Source organism: Stegodyphus dumicola, chromosome 5, assembly GCF_044657685.1.
Source record: "Stegodyphus dumicola isolate Sdum_Otavi_A_Nest chromosome 5, ASM4465768v1".
Taxonomy (NCBI): domain Eukaryota; kingdom Metazoa; phylum Arthropoda; class Arachnida; order Araneae; family Eresidae; genus Stegodyphus; species Stegodyphus dumicola.
Window position 1 is genome coordinate 210809542 of NC_140772.1, and position 23629 is coordinate 210833170.

Here is a 23629-nt window from a genome sequence, read left to right on the forward strand (position 1 = left end):
TAACATCTGCCATATTATAAAAACCAGTTTGGAATTTCCTCTGCTTTTTCTGCATTGACAATACTTGCATCAGTTTGAATTCACTTCTTGAGTGAATTTTTAATATCCATTTCTGATTTTAGTACAGAAATTACTTCATATTAATGTTCAGTTTTGTGTAAAGAGCATTCAGTTATAGCAGAGTTTACAGCAAAGATAAGGAGTATTATCTTTTGAAAGGATGGATTGTTTTATATAGCCAGAATTCTGTTACCTTATAATTTTGAAAACTTATTAGAAGTGGTTACTGAAAAGCATTGTTTCTCTTTTTATTTATTTTCTTGTTTAGTGTATTATACATTGTTTCCTATACTCTAATTATTATTCCACATATATATTATTTTTAGGGTAGCTGGTTGGAAACAGAAAGAACATCCTTTGCTTCATAATACATTTCATGTAGGGGATCGTATAATAAGTATAGCTGGTCATAGAATACTCTCTGTGCAAGATGCTCATAAAGCAATAAAACATCAGCCATCAATTGTAAGTATTGTTACAGGCTGAAAAAGGCCAGTAGAAATAATCTTAAAAGTAGTTTTTCATTTTGTTTAATCTGTCTGTCTATCTGCCCATCTATCCATTCAGAAAGTCATACAGAAGTTACTAAATTACAGAATCTAAATTCACTGAATAATACACTTGTTGTGGTTTAACCATAACTGAACATTTGAACTATTATTTGTGCATTATTGAAAACAAATTAGTTCTTTTTTTAAACAGCTCATTATGGAGATGAAAAGTAGATATAATACAATAGCATGAGAAAAGGATCATTGGGCAAATTTGAAGACTTTTGATGACATCAACCCTGAAAAGTAATTCTTTGTGTATTGTGACACTTGTATGCTATGAATTGTTACCAGATCAGACAGTAAATTCAGAAAAATGATTTTCCCAAAATAGCAGTTTTAAAAGCAGAAATCAAGGCAAAGTGCCTAGAACTGATCAGTAATTGATGTATTGTCTTCCAACATGACCATGTTCTGCCTCATATTTTGATAAATGTCGGACAGACTTGTTGAGTAAATGTTGGGGTGTTTTTAATCATCACCTATATTCATGAGATGTTGCCACCTAAGATTTTCATCTCTTTACATCACTTTAAAATTCTCTGTATGGCCTCGAGTTAATTTCTTTGGAGATTGCTGAACAGCACCACAATAACTTCTTTACAAATAAATCCTAGTGCCTTTTCTAAAAAAGGAATTTTCCAGCTGCTGGAGAGAGAGTAAAAGGTTGGAAGAAAATATGGTGCTTATATTAATAAAAGTTTCGTTTGTTTTTGTGCTTGTTCATTTGTATTCATTATTAAAAAAAAAAAAAAAACCTGCAGAAAATTCCAGATGATTCTATTTTTGGTTATTTAAGCAGAGTTTATGAATGTCTAAATTCTTTACAATGATTTTTTTTTTTTTTTTTTTTTTTTTTTTTTTTTGTCTCCTAACTTTTTTCCCCAGTAGTTTTTACTTGTACACAAACAGCAGTTTCTTTTTTTTTTTTTTCATTACTTTTCTTATTTTACATTTCTTTGTGGATTATTTTCTGTTTGAGAAATAAATTTTCGATTTCAGGGTAGTTCTTTTAGTTACCCTGAAATCAAAAAATTATTTCTCAAACATTTTGCTGTTAGTTTTGTCAAAGTTTTGCTGTTATTTTTTATTTTTTTTTTTTAATTTATTACTTTGGGTTTGATAGGACAACAGCATACAACATATGAAATTATTCTATTGTATTATTCCTGTTTTAATGACCTGAATGAACAAGCAGATATAATTTTTGCTCCTTTCCTCTCTCTTTTTGTTTCAAATTTCTTTTTAATTTCCTTTCTGTTACTTATCCTAATATAGTATTTATATGTGTGCTTTTTGTCTTGTTCTGTTAGATCGTTGCAGTTAATGCATATCAGTGAAATTTGCTTTGGTTATGAAATCCCTTTTAGAAGGAAATGTTAAAGATAGTTTGGAGAAAAACTATTAGGCTTTATTTTTGGAAAGAAATAACCTTAAAAGGCATTAACTGTTGTTCTTTGCCAAGTTAAAAAGTAGAATATTAGAATATATTTTTTCCTCCCAAATTATGTAAGTGAAAAGACATAGAATATAATTAAGATGCTGTATTTAGGGATAATGAAATCAAGAAAATAAAGCCCGAAGAGAGAAGAATACTGATTCTGTTCTGTTAATGATGCTTTTGGTTTACATGTTTTCTAAACGGAAAATATTCATAATGTTTTCTGCAAGAACATCAGCCATCAATTGTAAGTATTGTTACAGGCTTAAAAAGTCAACAAAAAATAATCAAAATGTCATTTTATATATTTTATCAATTAAAATTTTTGCTCATAAATTGTCCAAAACCAAAAATTAATTTGTACAGTTACAAAATTCTGTTATGTGCATATTAAGTAAAACAAGATTACAAAAATGTATTTCGGAGTTCTTAACACCATGCAAGAGTAAAAGGGCATTATAGATAAAACATATGTTTATTCATTTATCAGCATTTATTTTTAATTGATCTTCACATATATGTATTTTATTATATTTGGAATTATAGTTTGTAATTTTACAGTATAAAATTGCTTTCATTTTAGTAAAGTTTATTAATAAAGTTGATGTAAGTAGTCACTTATATGAAATAAATTATACATGTACTTCAAAAGAATAAAGTATCATCAGTTTTTATCATGTTAAAATTAAAGATCATAATAGCTAAATAGATTTGATGTGACCAGTTTTGGAATTATTAACTAATAAGTTAGAGTTATCCAATTCACAAGAAGTGAATTCAGTATTTTACATATTTTTTCTTCATAGGTTGAATTTATAGTTCGAAGAGTTCCACGTGGCAGGGTTTTAGCTATCAGGAGAGAATATGAGGGTCAAGATTTAGGCATAATCAGAGAAGGAGGTACAGCTGAGGTAATTTATACTATTTATATATTTTTTAAAGGTCTGTCATAAATGTTTTTCTGCTGTTAAAAAGGTGTATCAAAATTAAGCAATTATTTACATAATTAGAACTTTGTTGTATACTCATTATTTTAAAATTATAATCTTACAACTAAAATGCAAATTTTCTATTCAAATATGGTTAATATAATGTGAAAATCCTTAAATATAATAAATAAATAAATAAATAAAAAAAACACTTTTAGCAAAATGAAATAAGGTAATTTCATTTGTCTTCATATTTTTGTTTCTTCTGTAATCTTCATTAAATCCCACTAAAAATTCCTTTAATTTAATCTATGCTTGTCTTTGATGAATATTAAAATTAGTTTCGATTTTGAAATATAATTATACTTTGAAGTAATTTATGCTTTGAAGTTGAGAAGTATTTTCTGTCTTGATATTAAGGGAATGCTGGAGGTTCAAATATTTTTTTAAAAATTATTGGCATAGAGCTATGAGACTTTGCATGCATGTATATCTTACCACAATTATATGAAATATCTTTGAAAAAAATTTCTGGCTCTTTCCAATTCAGTTTTTTAAAATTGAATTGTAATTAAAAAAAATTATTTTTAAGTTTTGATATTTTTTCAAAATGCTGCATGCAACTTAATTTTTGCTTTATTTCTACATTTATTACACATTATATTACAAACACAATTTGGTATCAATTAGTGAATTGCATAAAATGTTAATTTTTAATTAATATTTTTTTTTTACATATACCTAAATGTCGGACAAAATTTCTCACTACACTGTAATTGTACTTTTATTCCCTTTATGAATTTGTATTCAAAAATTATCTAGTTACATGTATAAACAAGAATCTAAGTTTTAAATTACAATCATTTTGAACATAAACTAAAGTGCATGGAGCATTTTGAAGATGTAACAATCAGAAAAATTTCATTAATACATTTTAATTAAATACATTTTAAGAATATTTTTATGCTATTTACTTTTCTGTATGTTCTAATACATTATTTTATTTAATCTTCCAGCATGCGCACTTGGCAATTTTACATGAGCACGCGCGTTTCGTATTTTTTACGACATGCATTATTTTACCGTTTTTGGCACGAAAAACAACAGAAATGAGTTATTATTGATAATAAATTTGTTAAGAAATAAAATATTAATCTTATTATTGCAAAATACAAATAATATCACATTTAAATATAAATAAATTATTTTTAAGTTCTTATGTTAGTGAGATGGAAATGCAATGATGTATTTCATTGTAGAAAACTTTAAATTTATTACTTAATAATTATATTTTAAAATCAAAGCTAATTTTAATATTCATCAAAGACAAGTATAGACAATAAAAAAGAAGAACACCTTGGTAGGGAAAAAAGTAAGCTTAGCATTACTTTTTTAGTAAGCTTAGCATTACTTACTTCTGCAAGGAAATTTACTGGTTACAAAAACACACTTTAAATTAATTTTAATGTTTTTATTTATTTCTAAAAATAGAAATAAAAGAAAATAAGGAATGGAAATCGCTATCCTATCCAAAGGTTTCCTTGTCTTCATCAGATAATTCTTGAAGAATCTGAGCAAAATCAGCTGGTTGCACATATTTTTTTGGCATGAAAACCGATATAAAATTTACAGAGCCAAATGTATTCAAATTAAAATAATACATGGCAATTAATAACACAAAATTACAAAATATTTGAGAAAAAATATTTTCCGAATTTTAAAACACAACCACGCGTGCGTCATAACTTTTATGAAAAAGCTGCCAGGTAACACAAAAGCCCAGTTAAAAAAAAAAAGTCAAATGACTTCCAGTTGGCACATTCCATGATGTAGGGAAGGGAGGAAAAGAGGAATAGAAATGGCCTTCAGACGTCTCAGCTTCAATATGCAAAAAATGTGCATCAAAAACTGCATTTATCGTAAATTTTGCATATACGCCGTGCTGGAAGGTTAATATAAATATTTTAACATTACTTTACGTATGCATAAATATTTTTTCCACTTATAAAATGGTAAAAAATAATATTATTTTAGAAATTTTCTTGAACACTATCAGTAAATTCAACTAAATATTTTTTTTAAAACTAAGACTGGCTTTAAAAACTTCCTGCACCATATGTTTCCCCTTCCTTATTTACATTTTCAATACGTTTAGCTACTTTACACAGTTTTTTTGGTAATTCTTTTCTTGTATCCAGTTGAACACCTCTTTTTGCTTTGGTCACATTGATTATGTTACCTCTGTCGAATAGATATTGAACATGAATTTATATCTTCCTATTCCATTCCTAAAGTATTCAAGCATCCAAAATTAAAGTCACTTATTGCTGTAATAACAGTCATTTGCAGTCTGTTTTTCGATACAAATATTTCCTTGAGGCAGTTCTTCCAGATGACACTATGTACACTCTCGTTAGTGTTGTTCCACATATGCACCTTGCTAAAAGTTAATTACCGGCTAGTCTTTGACACACTGACTTTACATTTACAGATAATTAGATTTTCATCATTGAATGAGATTTAGATTTCTTATTTTTGGCAATGCTACTTTGGGAAAAAAAATGATATGGCACCTATTGGGTATTTATTATGCCTAGGTGAGTCACCATGGAAGAACAGTGAAACAAACTTGCATAAATTGCAGTCTTCATACCTTGCACATCCATATCTTACTAACAGTAAAAGGTATTAGTTAGGGAAATTAAAATAACTTTTCTCAAATGTTGCCTTCCTCTTTACTGATATTTAAAATCCCTTCAAATGTCACTAAAAGGATATAAACAAGCGTATTCAGATACTTTTAACTTCATTAAAAATAATTTTGCACACAAGTGATTTTTTGTAGACCATAGAGTTAAAAATGCAAGATATCATATAAACTTTTTTTCTCCTCAATTTTTGGTCGGTTTTTGCTAAAATTATCCTCTACTGTCCCCTTAAGCAATCTTACCACTTGAAATCCATAAATTCAGTAGTTATTTTTTCCTTTGCCTGCGAAAAGGAATGAGTGAATATGTTAGTTTTGGTTAACAGTAATAATAAAAATCCCAAACCATGTATGTAAGTTTGTATTTAATACACTATTTTAAATATTGATTTAAAATAATTTATAAATCTGAACTTTGACAGTTACTTAAACATGCTTATCACTTAAAATTATAAAAATTCAAAAGTTTCTGGCAGATGATGATTGCATCAGCTCCAGGTAATTACAAAATAAGTCTGACAACGAATTTAGTTTAGCTCACTAGGAAGGAAATTTAGATACAAAATGGAAATTATAAAAATATTTTTCAAAACACTTCGTAGTTCTGGAACAGCTATGTAACAAAAATTTTATTTGTAAATTAGAATTTTAACTGATTCTTTAAGAAGACATCTGCCATTTAACTAGAAATCTAAAGAGTAATAATGTATAATTAAATCTAGTTTGACATTGTTTATTATTTGTCCATTGAACATATCTGAATGTTTCTCTTCTGTATATTTGATTGCCATATTGTTATTTGATGTTTTTGTATGTCAGAGATATGCTTGCATTCTGTTGTTACCCCATATTGGGGAATTTTTTAAAGCAGTTTATTCATTAGTATCAACTTTCTTCTGGATTACTTTGAATGTGTATCACTGTAAAAATGCAGAAGTAATAAACTTTATGCACAACAAAGTTTACTTCATCTTTAAAGTGGAATGGTAGATTAGCCATATTGATGTGTATTTTTTAAATAATAGTTATGTTATTATTTCAAGTTTTAAATAATGATATTAAGAGATGATTTTTGGGCAAAAATGTGTATTTCTTCTAATATCGTAATTTTTTCTACCATTATTTTTACAATATATTGAATTTGTTTGCTGTTGCTGTCATATATAAATATCTGTAATAATAAAAGATAGAATTTGTGTGTGTGTGACATAGTGATAGAGAGGTAAAGTCCAGAGCTACAGAATTTGATACCCAGATCTTTAAGAAGGCATAGGTGGGACCACTTTATGTCAGAAAATGTTACATTATCATAAGCATCCCCAGAAAATTTTCCAGCAATGGAACAAAGATTGGAGACAAATAATTACATCAATAAATTTTTATTTAATTATGAGGGATTGATAAGTAAGTTATAGTATATTATATATTATAAAACATATATATTATACATGAATCAATACAAAAGTATATTTTTTACACAACATCTTGGAACCAATTGCCTTACATTTCCTTGATAGCTGGTCATGATTTTTATATAGTTGTAACAACCCAGTATTGATTATGCAAAGTCCTGTAAGTTATTCTGTAACTTTACCATCATTTTAATGCACAAGCTGATTTTTTTCAGTGCTGTGAAAATGCTAAAGATAAAACAATAAAAGAAATTCAACAATAAAAGAGAATTATAGTAAGAACAGATATTTATTTACAATGACTCTTTCTTTTGTATAACATTAGATAAAAGAAGTTAAACCAGGTGGATTAGTATTTCATCATGGATTATCTGCAAAAGCATCTACATTTGATGGCAACTCATTATGCAACTGGGTACTGACTGAAATTAATCATCGACCACTTAATTTATTTTTTAAAGACAATGAGGTAATATTTTTGTTTTATTAATGCATATTTCATAAGACTGTTTATTACTTTGCAGTAGTTTAAAATCAATTTTGGAAGATGAAATTTGCTGTTTTTCCAGTTCACAGGTGTGATCAATGCTTTTGATGGTTGGTAAAATTAAAATTTTATTTGGTATTAATTTCGGCAAAGAAACACATTCAGTGTACTAATATGATGTGGTCCTGTACAAGCATACAATTATTCTAACATTTACTAGACATAGTAATTTGTGCTTCTAAAGGAGGTGTATGGTGTTCTTTGAAATACATTAAGCTTCCCTTATACTGGAATAAACACCAAATAATGATTCAATATTACCAGTTATGCAAACTGAAAGTTGGCATGTTTCCACTTGGAAATTCTTAGTTCAGTTTTGACCCACTCTTCCAACTCAAGTTCATTATTAATGGAAGTAACCAAGATCTTTTTCTCAAAAGTAGCACTGATATTTTTATTTGTTTAAAATATGTATTCGTGGGCAAATAAATATTACCTGTTGTTTCAGCTGTAAACATTGAAATGTCGTTTAATTATATAAGCAGATATGGAAACTGAAGGTAATTAATAAAATATTAAACAATTTTAAATGCTGTTAATGTTTTCATATGCTTGGATTTATAGCTACTGTTAGAATAAAAATTAACAAGGTTGCAATAAAAGTTTAAGACTCTGTTTATTTCTCCCTCTTTATAGTATATGTAATATGTATTAACTGAAAGGACAAATTATTATACATGCTCAAAATGGAGCCATGTAAATAACCACAGTGGGAACCATTGACTTGCAAATCAGTGGCTGTTGGCAGTGTAACAAAATATTAGAGCTTCAGTGGGCATGGTAAAGATTGTTATCTTGGGATAAAGGTAGTCATTTAAACAAGTTTGATAGTTAACAAGCTGACTGTTCGATATTGGCAGCGGTTAAACTGTGGAATATGTCATGTAGTACTGTTGCATGGGTGTTTTAACAGTACTTAATAAATGAAAAACCAGTGGGAATTATGTAAAATAGAGCCATAAACTAGCAGTTGATGCACAGTGCTAAAACACTAGTCATATCACTCATGAAAGAACTCGTCGTATCACATATGGCAAAAAAGGAAACATTATGCCTGACTGTGACAGATTTTAATGCACATGCTTCATCCAATGTCTGCACAAGGACTGTTCCCACCACTGGAAAGTAGGAGAATGGAAATGTATCATCTGTTTTCATAACTCAAAATTCCAGCTATTGTATGTGGATGGTAGGGTTAGGATTACTCAGTTATGGCAAAGCACACTAGTGCTATCTGCCTAAAGGGAGGGATGCCTTTGTGGAGGACTTTCTCTAAGGGAAACTGGCTCATATACACATTACACATGAGGAAAACCATGTAAACGCCCATGCAGCCAGCCCGTTCTCGGGATTCAAACCTTGGACCGAACTACCAGTGTTCAGCGCCTTTACCGCTCGGCCGCTGGTGGGTCTATGTGGATGGTAGAGTTCACATGTAGGACATGAAGCATTGTATTCATTTATATCATGCAGGCTTTTCATAGGCCTGGGCCATCTCTAAGTGGTCCTGGGTGGGTCTCTTTATCATGATTGGTGGAACTCTCATGATCTTGGACTATGTTGAACCTGCTGGTCCATCATCTATATCACTTCAGGTGCTTGTTGTTCTCATAAGACAATATGGATGATGCATCACTCCAGCAGTCACATGTTATACAGGCAAGTTCAATTAGCAAAGCAGTGGTATTGGAATACTCACCTGGCCTGTAAAGTTTTCAGAAATGAATTCTCTTGAACATCTGTAGGATAAGCAGCAATGTTCGTTTCATTCTATGGGCTCAACACCATGCTCTGTAATGGATTTTTGGTGGAAACTGCAGGATTGCTGGGTGTCGGTACCACCATCCTGTTTTCAGCTCTTCATCATGGAATTCCTCTCCAGGTGTACTGCTGCTGTTATCAATGTAAAGGTGAAACAACCTAGCATTGAACAGCACATTTAATAATTTGTATTTGCAGTATGTATGTAAAATAAAATTCTAATTTGTAGTACCCCCTAAAGTCTTTTTCCTTTGGGCATTACCTTTTTCTGTTCTACAGATGGTAAAGTCTCTTTAATAAATCTTTCTGGAGTGTCACACTTACATATTGCCAAAAATGAAACTGAAGTCTACTGTGCAATAAAATTCTAATCAAAACTTTTATGAACAGGTTGTAGTAAAGGATACTATGCCCCTGTTTTAAGAAATTTCACCATTCTCAATCTAACACAACATATGGTTGCTGTTCTCATACCTGCCTTTGTCAAGCTACAATATCACCTGCAACTCTCTTCTTTTGCAAACTATAATGCTGCATATATGTGAAATCTATGTTTGAAATTGTTGAATAATATGTCTTAGTATTTACATTGTTTTATTGTGTTTATTATACTAGAAATTATGCTTTAATAAAGATGATGAATGAAAATATCGCACATCTTTATCTTTGTTGAAAAATTTCTTCTTTACACATAAAATCCAGCATCACCAATTGTCATCATCACCAATTATTTGGTATATCTAATTATATTGTGCAATATATATATTGTACAAAAATCCTTACCTGCTCTTTATTTTTGCAACCTTGGTTATAGACATAGATTACCAATTACAAAAATGTTTTAAATGATGCAAATGTTTGTTTTGATATTTTTGAATTAAAAGAAATCAGTTTTGAAAAAATTACAAAATTTAACATTTAATTCATTTTTTTGGTCCATATTTCTAATTAAGAAAATTTTTCACTCGGAATAAAAGTGAAATATAGAAGTTTGATTCCTATATGACAAAACTGATTAAAATATTTAAGTTTGAAGTTGGAGATCATATTCAGAAGCTGTATGAAAATCAAAGAGTGAAATGTTTGCATTTTGTATGGAACTAAAAATAAAATATCAGTTTAGAAAAAAGTTTGTAACGTTAAGAGATCAAGTGATGAACATTTTTATTAGAGATGGAAGATCTGCTCTGAAGCTGATTCAAGGAATCGATTCACTTTACTGAGCGAGTGATCTCCGATCCAGCGAAAATGGAGTGGTAGTTCTTTAACATTTCATGGAGAACTCTTGTTGGGAACCATGTCAAAAGTTTGATTTCTTTTACATAAACCCTAACATTATTTCCTTTATTAATTACCTGAAATGTCTCTGACCTTTTTTTTATGTGTGTGTATGTTATATGTATATATGTGTGTGCTTTTGGTTTGCTTGTGTTTCATCTAGTAATTACAAAATTAAACATTAAATAAACTGCATCTTAGCAAAACTGACCACCCATGCTGGCAAATGGATGGCGTTTTTTTCCTATATGGCAGTGTGAGGATCTGTTTAAAGTATGTAGATTATAGGTTCTTAGTTTCCACCTTGGATTCCCTGCTGTCAGCACTCTTTCCTCTAGTTAGATCTGGATCCTTTGGAGTCTTGATTATTCTCTCTTTTCATCACTCCTTCTCTAGCTGTGGTTCTGATTCCTCCGGAATCTTCATTATTCGCTCTGACTCTCCTGCTGTACCACAGTTCTGCAGAGTCTTGAGTATTTGCTCTTTTTGCTTCCTTGAAGCTGTTCCTTTGAATTTCATTTCAATTCTTTCAATATAGTGTCATAGTAGAGCTATGTATATTAGGTATTACCTTTTTTTATACAATAGTGCAACATTTATGTAGAATAATAAATTATATTTTTATTTACTTATTTTAGTAACATCTTGTAGTCAAGAGCTCTGAATTTTTCTTTAATCTTCTTTAGAATTAGTATGTATTCATTTACATAAATTTTTACCATCTAACATATCTTTTCAAAGTTGCAGAACAAAATGTGGACCCTACTGCATAGAAGAACGTCAAGCGATATTTGGTATCATTTTGTCAAATTAGATAAAGAAAGAAAAATGCTGGTATTGTCAACAGACAATTATCTGTTCTTTGGGATCTGCTTCCAATCTGAAAATTTATTTTTACTCTATGCTTTGTAGTAGCAATAAAATATCAATTATAATAATAAAATAATGTAATCTTTAACAAAATGAGTTTAGTTTTCCATATTTTTTAACTTTTAGCATCTTTTTATTTCAGAATTTTATTATTGTTCTATGCAGAAAGGTGTTTTTAGGGAATCTCGAAAGTACACATGAAAAAAAATCAGGGAGTGAGCTGTTTGGCTGAGTTGATTCCACCCATCCCACTCCTTGTTCTATTCCTTCTGCTTTCCCCCCACTCTTTGTATACTGCCCTTGATCTACGTCTGTTCCAAATGTATTCATCAAGGTCATTGTTAGTGAGCAGTGAATCAATAAAAAGAACTGAGTCACTTCAGTGAGCGAACAGTTCCAATCTAATCCGTTAAAAGCAGTTTCGCCCATCTCTTTTTTCTATGTAGATTGTCATGAAACGTTTTGATGAATATAAAGTTTTTCAGAAAGGAGATCTTATTTCCAAAATCTTAACTTGTGCTCTCAAAAACACTGGCAAGTTTCAGTATTGGTATATTACCAACTTATAACATCACATGCATAAATTAAAAATATTTCTGTTTTAGTAAATTTTTTATGATTATTAGATTATGGTTCTAAAATAATAAACTTTAGGAAAATATTAATGATATATTTTTAGTGTATGGAAACTCTGTGAAAATTTTCCCAGATCAAGTGTAACAAAATTATAAATCAAAGATAAATCAAGAGTAAAGTAAATCAAGAAAGAATAGCATTGAAGGAAAAAAAAAAATCAACCTTGAACTGTTCTAATTTATTTATTAACTGACCCTTCAAGTCAAATAGAAAATATCAGGTTCCCAAATTTTGAATATAATTGTCAGTATTTTTCATATGGGAGTCGCTTTTTATCTTTTACGAGTATAGAATTTTTAAATGTAAATATAAGGTGCTGGAGGTCATATAGAAAGTTATGTTTTGCAATTTTTATAAGTTTTTGGTATTAATAAATTGCAAAACATGAATATTTGCATTATTTGAATTATTTTGCAATTGGAAATGCATGTCTGGGACCAAAAATTGCAAAAATAAAGCCCAGGTAAGAATTTTTATGAACATAGTGTGAGTGTGTTTGCTTGTTTGAAATGTTTGGGTTTTAACATTTTAAAATTCTTTGTTGCATTTATATGATTATTTGAAATTTATTAATTATGAATTTCAATTTCTGATTTTTGTGAAATACTATGAGTCATGTTTTTTTTTAAAAAAATTGGAAAAAAAGAAACAATTAGAATTTTCTTACCAATTTTATTTTTATATGAAAGCCTGTACCCCAGTCTATTTTTCTATATAATTTCTGTTAACATTAAGGCATTTATTATATCATACAACCAGTTTTTATATCACCTCTTCATAGAAATCCGCCATCTGATTGACGTCCACTACAACATGATTGTTTTAACCTCATCATCGTTGTGGCGAAGACTGCCTAGATGCTTCTTCAAATGCAGGAATCAGTGGTAGTAATTGGGTTGCTGGATCAGGATTGTACAGATGTGATCAAGTTGTTGTGTCCCATGAAATGATGTGATGATGTCTTGAGTTCATTTAGTCACGTGTGGATGGGCATTGTCATGAAGCTAAGGGATCCCCCTGTTCAGCATGCCATGCCTTTGGATAGCAGAATGCAGTTAATTTAAGGTCTCACAGTCTGTCGTAGAATTTATTATGTTACTATGAGACAAAAAATTCACAAACAATATTATCCTTTCCTGTCCCCAAACACACTACACATGATTTTCTGGAACCTGTTTTCTTGAACTTCACCATCTTCTTGAATGATGCTGAATGCCGCCATTCCATACATTGCTGCTTCAATTCTGGTGTAGCATAAGCCACATAGGTTTCATAAGCCACACATGCTTAAAAAAAATCACCACCTTCCTCACTGTACTGTTGAAGAAAAGTTAAAGTACTGTCTAAACTCTTAATTTAATGTACCTCTGTCAATATTTTCAATAACTAGCTTGCACACAGTTTTTGATAATTTAAGCATGTACTGTTCATTCGGTCATTCTTGTACTGTTTCATTCGGTCGCCAACTTTCTGCACCAAATCTTCAATAATGGCAGAAAATCACCCACTTTGTCCATCATTCATTCATGAACATTCATGCGGCCATTTTTAAAAGCTTCAACCATTTCTATACCATTACATTGCTTATAATATTTTGCCTGTACACTTCACTAATCTGATGATGAATTTCAGCCACTTTAACACTAAGAAAACATATCACTGATCATATTTCACAGCCAGCAAAATTCTCAATTGACAGAGTCATTTTAAATACTCAAAAACAAACATTAACATGGTTGAAAGTTTCTGTAATGGTGCCTATGGCTTGCCAACAGATGTAGGCAAATAATACACATGCATGAAATACCAACCAAAGTGCTGTCATGCTGAAATTTCAAAACAGTACTTACTTTAAAAACATGCCTGTTATGTGTGCGCATGGTACTTATATAATGAAGACTAATTGATTAGATGTAATTTAAATATTTTTTGAATTTTCACAGAAACTGTCTATACATATACACATTGCATAATAACTCTATTTTGATTTATATATATATTTTATATATATATATATATTTTAATTTATATGTATATATATATTTTGATATATATTTTAATGATCAGTAATTGTAAATTACTTTTCAGAAAATAATCTTGAAAGTTCCTGGTCAATTAATTAATTTCAGGCTTTATTGAGATCAATATTTATTCTCTCTGCATCTGACACATTATTAGAATCATTAATGTGAATCTTGATGTTTAATTTTGTGAAATCGGTATATAAATACTTTTTCGCTGATTTCCAGAAATACTTCCTGTAATTTCTTTTTAAGCCAACAAATTGAATTTCCTTCCCTTTTTACTGTTTAAAACGCTCGCCCTACTTATGGTCAAGTTATATAAGATGCAAAATGTAGGTATCTTAGGTCTTATTCCAGTGGTGGAATGGGTTGGTTGCCTTTTGTTAACATGAGAACCTGTTTCCTTTAAGATATCCTTCTCAAAGCCAAACCCATTAACTTGATAAACTGCTATAATCAGAAAATGTATATAATTTGAAACACTATATTGAAAGCTTTGCAACTTACATTTTCTGCAGTTTTTCATAAAAGAAGGATGTTGCTTTACTTGCAAGCATTTGCATTTGATAAAAATAATTTAGGAATAATTTTATTAATATACATTATAGTGATTTTTGCTTTGTAGAAGTAGGGACCTAAAAAGATGCAGGCATTATTTTGCTGTACAAAATGTGCCTTATATACAAGATTAATATACTAAGTTTGAAATAGATACAATTTTTTTATGAACACATTTAAACATTTTTTACAGTAGTTTCCAAAGGTTAAACTGTTTTCTTTTATTTTAAAAACTGGAAAATAATCAGATTCTTAGATGCAGATTTTGAAATAATTCATCAGTTCATTTTTTAAAGGTTAAAATATTATTTACCTCCTTTTATAGTGCCCTTTATGAAAGTCTGTTTTTCAATACCTTTATTTGTAAAATAACTTTTTTACTGTACTCTAAGATAACCATCCCTTATAATTTAAATTGATAGATATGTAAATAATGCTTCATATCTTTTTCAAACTGAAAGCATTTAATAGAATTTGCACAAGTCTTAATATTGGGCTTTTTCATGTGAAAAAATTGTAGTCTAGATAGTGGTTGTGTTTCAAATGTACTAGTGTGCAAAGTTTTCTTTATAAACATAAAAATGATGATTTTTATGAAATACTGAATTAATTCATTTAAGCAGTCTGATGTTTTTTCATAGTGGATGATTTAACTGATCAGTCTGATTTTTGTCCCATGAAGGCAAATCTAATTATTATTTAATTGGATTTGATCATTCTGTTGAAGAAATAAAAATAATAGAATGACTTTGTTCAAAGGCACTTGATGGGTGCTGGCTCCATCAATGGCCGAGTGGTTAACACTGCTGTATTAGGAATTTGAACTGAAGGGAACAGGCTGGCTACATAAGCATATTTCATGGTTTTCTCCATGTGTAATGTGGATAGGAGCTGGTTTTCTGTAGAAAGTCTTCCACAAAGACTCTCTCTCCTTACATACTTTTCCGTATTCAAATAATCTAATCAAGATATGGTGCCCATGTAGAATAATAATTCAAGACCTGTATTTTCAGAATAAAAAGAGTTTTGTTTAACTACCTATTTATTAAGCTTTTATTTAGCTTACTCATGGGGCTTCTTGATATCACCAAAAGTTTGTCACCGATCTTGATAATACATTGTGGTAATTTTTTCACACATAGCTTCATTTAACAAATTTAAAAACTCGCCATTTTTCTATTTATACTATTAGATAAAGTGGAAAAAATAGTTTCAATGAAAATCTTGTGAAATTTTTAATGCAGTTTCTTAAATTTTTTAGGCAAATTTTCTATCATTATTTTTCCCCCTATCTGTTCGGCATCTATTATTTTATTTTAAAATTTCAACATCTAAAAATGTATCAGTTAGAAAGTTTTGAAATTTTCATAGCTTATAAAAATACTGTTCACTCTTTTAAAACAGTAATGGTGAATAAAATGTTAACTAACCAATTTTATTAACTTTGTAAAAAGTATGCTGCAGTATGGAGCAGAAGGGAAAGTGTCAGTTTTTCTTTGGGCATCACTTGGAAACATGGTTTCAGTGTTATGATGTCATCATATTGCACTAATTTTCTTGCTTTTGTGCAGATTTCTTCTAATACTGATTATATTTATTAATCTCCCTTTCCTTTGCTAAAAAGAATTACTTGCAAAGAACTTAAACTTAGAAGTTTTAAGCTTCTTCTTTCCCGTTTTTTTATAGATATTTTGCATTCACTGTTAATTTTGTTTTGTTAATGTTAGAAAAAAAAAGATCTAAGGAATGAGTTTTTAAAATTACCTGCTATTGTCTTGCTTTTATTTATTTTTAGTTTATATATATTTTTCTCAGCATTTTGTTTCAAAAGTTGATTTTTATCGTTTTATTGCAATATATAATATTACATTCTTTTATGAGACATAAGAATTCTAATTAATTTTAATATTCAGAAGTGTACCTCTTATAAAGATATTATGAAACAAGCCCTTTATCTTCTTTTAAAACAAGAAATCATTCAAATGATTAATTAAACATTTTTCTAGAACCTACTGCAATTTTTATCACTTTTTTTTTTAACTTGCTCGTGGTGTTTGTCACTTAGTTAAATTTTTGCCATCGATTTTTAAACTATTTCCCGGTAAGCTATACAGCTCAGATTTTGCTTATACTCATTTCAGATGGCAATAAGGTAAAGCAATTTCTTCTTTGAAATTCGATTTTTCCATTTTACGAACAAATTAAAACTGAAAATTTTACCGTTTGCACCATGCGATAGAACCAAAAGAAAGTATTTTAAATACAGTTTATATAAAATAACAACTTCTGATTTTTTGGCAAATTTTTGAAAATTGTTCTTTTTTTTAATCCCATTTATTTAATATAAGACTTATTGGAAGTATAAGAGTGATTATTGATTTTTGAAATAATGTTTTCTATGAATAATTTCATTGACATAGTTATCAAAGCTTAAAATATTAAAAAAAAAAGTTTCTGTAAAATAAACTTCCATTTAGAACTTGTAAAATAATAAAAATAATCTTTCATATTTGTGGAAACTAGAGATTAAATAGTATTTTCTATAAAATTCATCTACAATTTTATATCATGATTAATAAGAGTGTTTTGTTTCCATTACTGCCCACCAGCAGCCAAGTGGTAAAAGTCGCTCAATGCCGGTAGTTTGGTCCAGGGCTCAAGTCCCAGCAAATGGGCATTTTCATGGTTTTCCACATATGTAATGTGTACACAAGCCAGTTTCTCTTAGAAAATCTTTCACAAAGGCATTTCTTCTCTAAGGCAGATAGCTCTCGAGTGCTTTGCGATATTCAAGTAAACAAAATCAATTTTTTATTACCAAACAAGTATTACTTTTTGGACCTTCTATATATGCCTCAGTACATTTCTATTAATTTAAATTTAAACTATTAAAAATTCATCTATGAATTAAGTGTTTGTAAGTCAGAATTAAAGCAGAAATAGAAATTATTTGAATTAATATGATATTCAAGAAATTGCATTAAAATTTCGATAGTCTGTTAAAAGTAAGTACTGGATGTTAATTATGATATTTTTAATTTCAAGCAGAGATTCTGATGGGGAAAAACTAAAAATAGGGAGAAGTGTTCTAAAAAATATATTAGACATGTAAAATATAAATGCATTTTTTGTATACCAGTTTATGTTGAAATAAATTGTGTTGTTTATTTATAACATATTACATCATACTAGCATTTCATTTTGCTGTATTATTTATTTATTTAATAAAACAATAAAATTTATATGTAAGTAATAATAAAAAGTTTTATTTTTAGCTTGAACTTAAATTTAATATTTATGTAGCATGTGAATTAGGTATGATTTTGAAAGTAGATACTGTAATCTATTGTTTATACTGTAAAAATATTTTAATGTTTATTAATATTGATTTTAAACTTATTTTTTTTTATATTGGTATACTTAAAACAATTCTGTAAGTTCAATCATTAATATACATATATCTTATTTTGTGTGTGTGTGTATAACCTTGTTTAAGTCTATATTCATTTAATTATAGGTGCAAGACAGATTAAATGCTGTTGGCCTCGACATTTCTATCTTAGTCCAACCTTTGGACTTGGTAAAAGCTTTGAAAAAACAACTAAAATCTATTCGTAGCTATAAAGATTATATTGTACAGTAAATATTTGAAGAAGTTGGTAACTATTGATTAATCCATCAGACGTCTGTGTTTAAAACAGTCTTTTTTTTTCTTGGGGGGGGGGGGTTATAATTTTTTTAAACACTACTTAATAATCTGAATTTGAAAGACTTACTGAAAATCCATTCTGATTATAAAACACCCACAATGTTTGCAAACGTTAATTGTAAATCCACAATGTTTGCAAACGTTAATTGTAAATATTTTAACAGGAAATTATTGTATGTAAGAAATTATGTTTTAACAGGAAATTATTGTATTTTATTTTAAAATGCACATATCACTTTTATCAATGAGTGCTATGTTTTTTGTTTTTAGGTAGAATGCATCTGTGAAAAATATCAGTCTGAAGTACTAGTATGTAAATTCATTTGTTAATGGTGTTTCAGAATGTACTACATTCTTGAAACAAAAACATTTTCATGTGCAACATAGAATCGTATTCTTGTGGCTTTTACATTTGTCTGTTTAATATTCTTTTGGTAATGGTAATATGGCTGTTGGTCAGTGAAGTAGTAGTGTTCGGAAAATTTTATTTTGTAGTATTTTAATGTTTAGCAATGGATCTATTTTCCAAATATTGATTTAAAAATTAAAATAATTGAAAATTTTAAACTAATTTCTATCCATGCGAATCATTTTATTTCAATGAATTTATTTCCACAAAAATGCAGTTATGTTTTAGAAAAATATATTTACTTCTTTTTGAGTACATTAAGCCTTTCTATAATTAGCTTTGAGCATAAGAAAAATTAACTCTAGTCTTGAGAAAATAATATCTATTAGACATTCAAATAATATAAATTTCAGAATATGAAAATTGCAGTTTGCAGATTGAAAATTGTATTGCACTTTTAAATCTTTTATATAAACTGAGAAATGGAGGGGGGGGGGTCTGTATGGCACTGAGCGAAAAGAAGTTGCAAATTATATGTATATTAATTCTTAATGAGAGATGCATAGTGATTAAGAATGATAACTAATTGAAAAAATTATGTTAGTGACCCAATTTAACTATGAAAGTTTTAGCAACTTATTTTTTACTACACATTGAAGTTTTCTTAACCCTTGAAATGCAACTAAAAATCACAGCTTTCTTCCTCATAAAATTTCAGATTTTTGTCACATAAGCAATGTGATCACTGAGTTAGGAATGGGATTTGATTAAATTATGTTTAATACATTGTACAGTATGATTATCCTGGATATTTGAAAAAATTGCATCATAGAGTATCTTTTAAATGATTGATTGTAAATCCTACTTCCTGTTCATTAACTGCCATTAAAGGAATGCCATGAAATTAGGTGAATTTTGATGTAAAAGTTTTTTTTTAATAAAAAGTATGCAAAATTGAAATTTTTACATAGGATTGCTGTAAAGAAATTTTGTAATTAAGTTCTTTCTTATCCTACTATATCTTTTAGAATAATCTCTTTATAATATATGAAATCAGACATACAGCCAAGTGTCAAAATTACATTACTTAAACCACTTTTTCAAAAAACCTGCAAGAAACTGATTTAGGGTTGTAGAAAAAGTGAATATTCTTAAATATCTAAATTCCAGTTTAAAATTTGCCTTTTTACAAATACTTGTTTGTATCCAGTGCTTCAAAATGAATGTCTTTATAATGTAAAATGTATGGGTCATCCAGACAGTTCTGTAGTTTTTTTATGATAAATACAAAACGTAAGAAACGTAAGAAAAAATTGATTGAATCACATAAGCACCATTTTGTTCTATGACCCTTTGCCATCCCTCTGGCAGCTGGAAAATTCTTTTTTTTTTTACTTATGGAGATCTATATTAAAAATTTGTTTTGTGTATTTTCATTGAAACATATCGTGACCATAATAATAATTAATGTAGTTTGAAGGCCTAACTTATTTGATTGATTTCCAAACTGGAACAAATCACAATCTAATAGAACAAATAAAAGATATGTTTAGTCACGCTAACTTTTTGAAAAATCTTGTACAAGATTTTAGACTTTTTGATAAATTAGAAATAATTTGTACAGTTTCAAGTTTAAACAAAACTGTTGTGGTTATTGTTCATAAAAATCATTTACAAAAAGCTCATGATCCCATAATTTATGTAGTCTTAAATCCCCATCATCTATTACTTTATTTATACTCATCTAATACAGGAAAAAGTTTTAAGAGCATACTGCTTAAAAGGAAAATGTTTGCATATTACTAATTTTTAATAGGCAGCCCATTAAGCATTCTTATGTTGAGGATTATTACGGCAGAGAATGTTTTGAAACTGCTAGTAATATTTAATTATTTACAAATAATAATCTGTAGTTTGAATCTAGTCTTATATTGTGTTCCAATGGTTCATTAGCAGATCTATACTCATATTAATCTATGAGTTAATCAAGAAAATTAACTAATAATCTGGATTCTACTTAGACCTTGAACTCGACATTCATGCTCTATGTAGTTAGGCTACTTACGCATTGAACTGGATTTAGATAATTTCTAATAAAAAATAAATTTAAAAAAAAAAAAAAAAAAAAAAGACTCGGAACAATTTGACCCTGATCTTGTAACCTAGTGCTGTAACTATATGAATTCATTGCATAAAATTCTTTAGCCTCTTCTGTTCAAGATGGGCATGTTCTGCCTGATTTCAACAACAGTAGAGAAGTCTTCTTTACTTCTTACTTTAGTCAGATTCCAATGTAATGACCTGAGCCATAAGTGAGATATGAATGCAGCCTGTATGGCTGTTACTTTGCTGCCTATATGGCTAAACTACTCTTATCTACCTAGTCTACTTTGAGTAATTTTTGGTAAAAAAAAAATGAGACTAAATCATGACAACATGACTTGTTGACTTAATCTGTTGGATGTGCCTTTTGTAATAGGATACCAATTTTCATGTTATGAGATAATGCAGTTTTACTGATTAATTTATATTTATTTAATGTAATCATGCAATACAATGACAAAAAATATGTCTTTACTCATGTTAAAAATGGAGAATAGTATATAATACATTAAATGTAAAATTAATAATTGCTTCAAGGGAAAATATTTTTTTGCAGAACGATTACTAGAAAACTTTTCTTTTTCAGTAATGATGTATCTTTAATTGTGAAACAGCATTGTGATGGAATAATAAATTTATATTATAGTATATAAATTGCAACAATTTTTCCCTTTTTAATATCTGCAATTTTTTTTGAGGGGGAAAAATTCATAAAGAATAAGTAGAAATTGCATATATGAATTTCATTGACTCAAGAAGCCAAATAGAACTTAAAATTAATACAAAAAATATAAAGAATGATATTATCCTGAATTTCATTCAGTGTATTAAAAATAAAATAGGAATTTATTGCCGTACAAGTTGATTACCATAACGATCAACAATAATTTTTTTAACATTTAATTTCACTATTTATGGAGTTGAGAGCAACGTAATAAGTTTATCACTTTGAACTAAATTGCTAGTTTATTATTCAGATTTACAAACTCAACATCAGTTAGAATGTTGCTAAAAATTTAAACAATTACTTGTATGTACTGAAGTCTTTCTAGTGTATAAAAATGCGGTAGTTATAGTTAAGTAGTAATAGTAGTATGTAAAAATAATCTGTTATAGTGGTAAAAATATTTTTGGCTTTATATAACTAGAAAATGATATATTTTTATTATATAAGTATATTGAGGAGTTAAAAATTTTGAGCGAACTTTGTTATGCAATAAAATTATCTATTATGAATGTCTGAATAATTCATATTTTAATAAATTCCATCAGCAATTTTATAAAAATTGCATTTTGTATGGGGGATTTTTTTTCTGTGATCTACAAAGTATAATTAATTCAGACATTAAATTTATATATGTGAAACTGTTATGTGTGTGAAGTGAAGAAGGCAAATTTTTCACGTATTGTATGTTCTTCACCTGTTGAGAATCTTTTGTATAAAATTCATCATTTCTATAATCTTGTTATAAAAGTGTGTAATATATCAAATTCTTATTGCCTGATAAAAAACTAGTAGCAAAATTCAATATATGTATGTATATATGAATACATAGAATGAAGTATTTTAAGTGTTAAAACACTGTTTGGATATTGAGTTTACAAAAAATTTGTTAAAGTTTTTTTTGTACATATAACCATTTTTAATATTGTAACTACTTATCTGTTCATTATATAATTTAATAGATTTAATATATTTATATTTTGTTATGGAACTATATTATTAATGATATTAAGTGCCAAATTTCTATAATTTCAAACAATGAAAATTTAAATTCAGCAACTAAAAATGCTTTTTTTTTTGTATAATTTATTACCTTATATTTTTTGCATCCAAATTTATTCCAGCTATTATAAATAATCTCTCAAAATTTAATTTATATTTTGCATACAAATAATACAGTATTTTTTCAAAAATGCTATGGTACATCATCTGGATTTCATTTGCAGTTACCTTGATATATAATTTTTTAATATAATTTTGACAAGCCCAATTTGATGTTTATTAAAAAAAAAAAAAAAAACTAAATACTTCATTTACCTACATAAAATTTAAAGTTACATTTATTTCATTGAACAAAATGCTAATTTTGAATGCACGCACACATAAAGCTTGTGTAATTATTAAAAAAAAATCTACACATAATATAATTGTAGGCTTTATGCTGACTTTCCATTTGATAAGGCATGTTAAAATGAAATCCATCTCAATTTTATGGTTATTAAAGATAACTGCAAACTTAACTAATATTAGATGAAACTAATTCTTTGGCTGACAGAATTCCCAAAATTATAGTCTGTTACTTTAAAATGGGAATTTCAAGGCCCTTTTCCCTCCCCTTACTTCATTTCTGTTCAGCTTCATGAAATTTGACTTGAACTGCAGCTTCAGATGATATGAAGAATATTAATGCTGTATGGTGAAGATGACGCAAGTTATGATCACAGATTGGGGGGTAGGGTCCTGCCAACAGCTTCAAAGTAAGAGATTATAGCATATAACTTTTCATAATATGTTAATATTAGTGACATAATTGGGGAGGGAACCACACGGCAGATTTTAGACATTAGTTGAAATTAAGGGTTGTAAATTTTCAATACGATTAAACTAGGAGCAGCTGGCCACTGATACCACAAAAAGTCTATAAATTTAAAGAAATATTGAACATTTTTTTAGTAAAATTTTTATCATAT

General features: G+C 28.5%; 1 protein-coding gene across 4 annotated transcripts in view; it reads left to right on the forward strand.

Annotated features, from left to right (window-relative positions):
* The window catches only part of LOC118196818 (uncharacterized), a 49137-nt gene extending 26173 nt beyond the window's left edge, over window positions 1-22964 (forward strand). For 2 of the 4 annotated variants that reach the window (XM_035368285.2, XM_035368286.2), the window contains 4 exons: window positions 387-525; window positions 2859-2963; window positions 7426-7569; window positions 18292-22964. In XM_035368285.2, the coding sequence (XP_035224176.2) occupies window positions 387-525; window positions 2859-2963; window positions 7426-7569; window positions 18292-18417 (514 nt within the window). In that variant the 3' untranslated portion in view covers window positions 18418-22964. Of the gene's footprint in view, window positions 1-386; window positions 526-2858; window positions 2964-7425; window positions 7570-12973; window positions 13119-17383; window positions 17552-18291 lie in introns of those variants that run through there. The other 2 variants (XM_085817625.1, XM_085817626.1) reach the window with 2 other exon arrangements.
* Window positions 22965-23629: the final 665 nt, after the last annotated feature.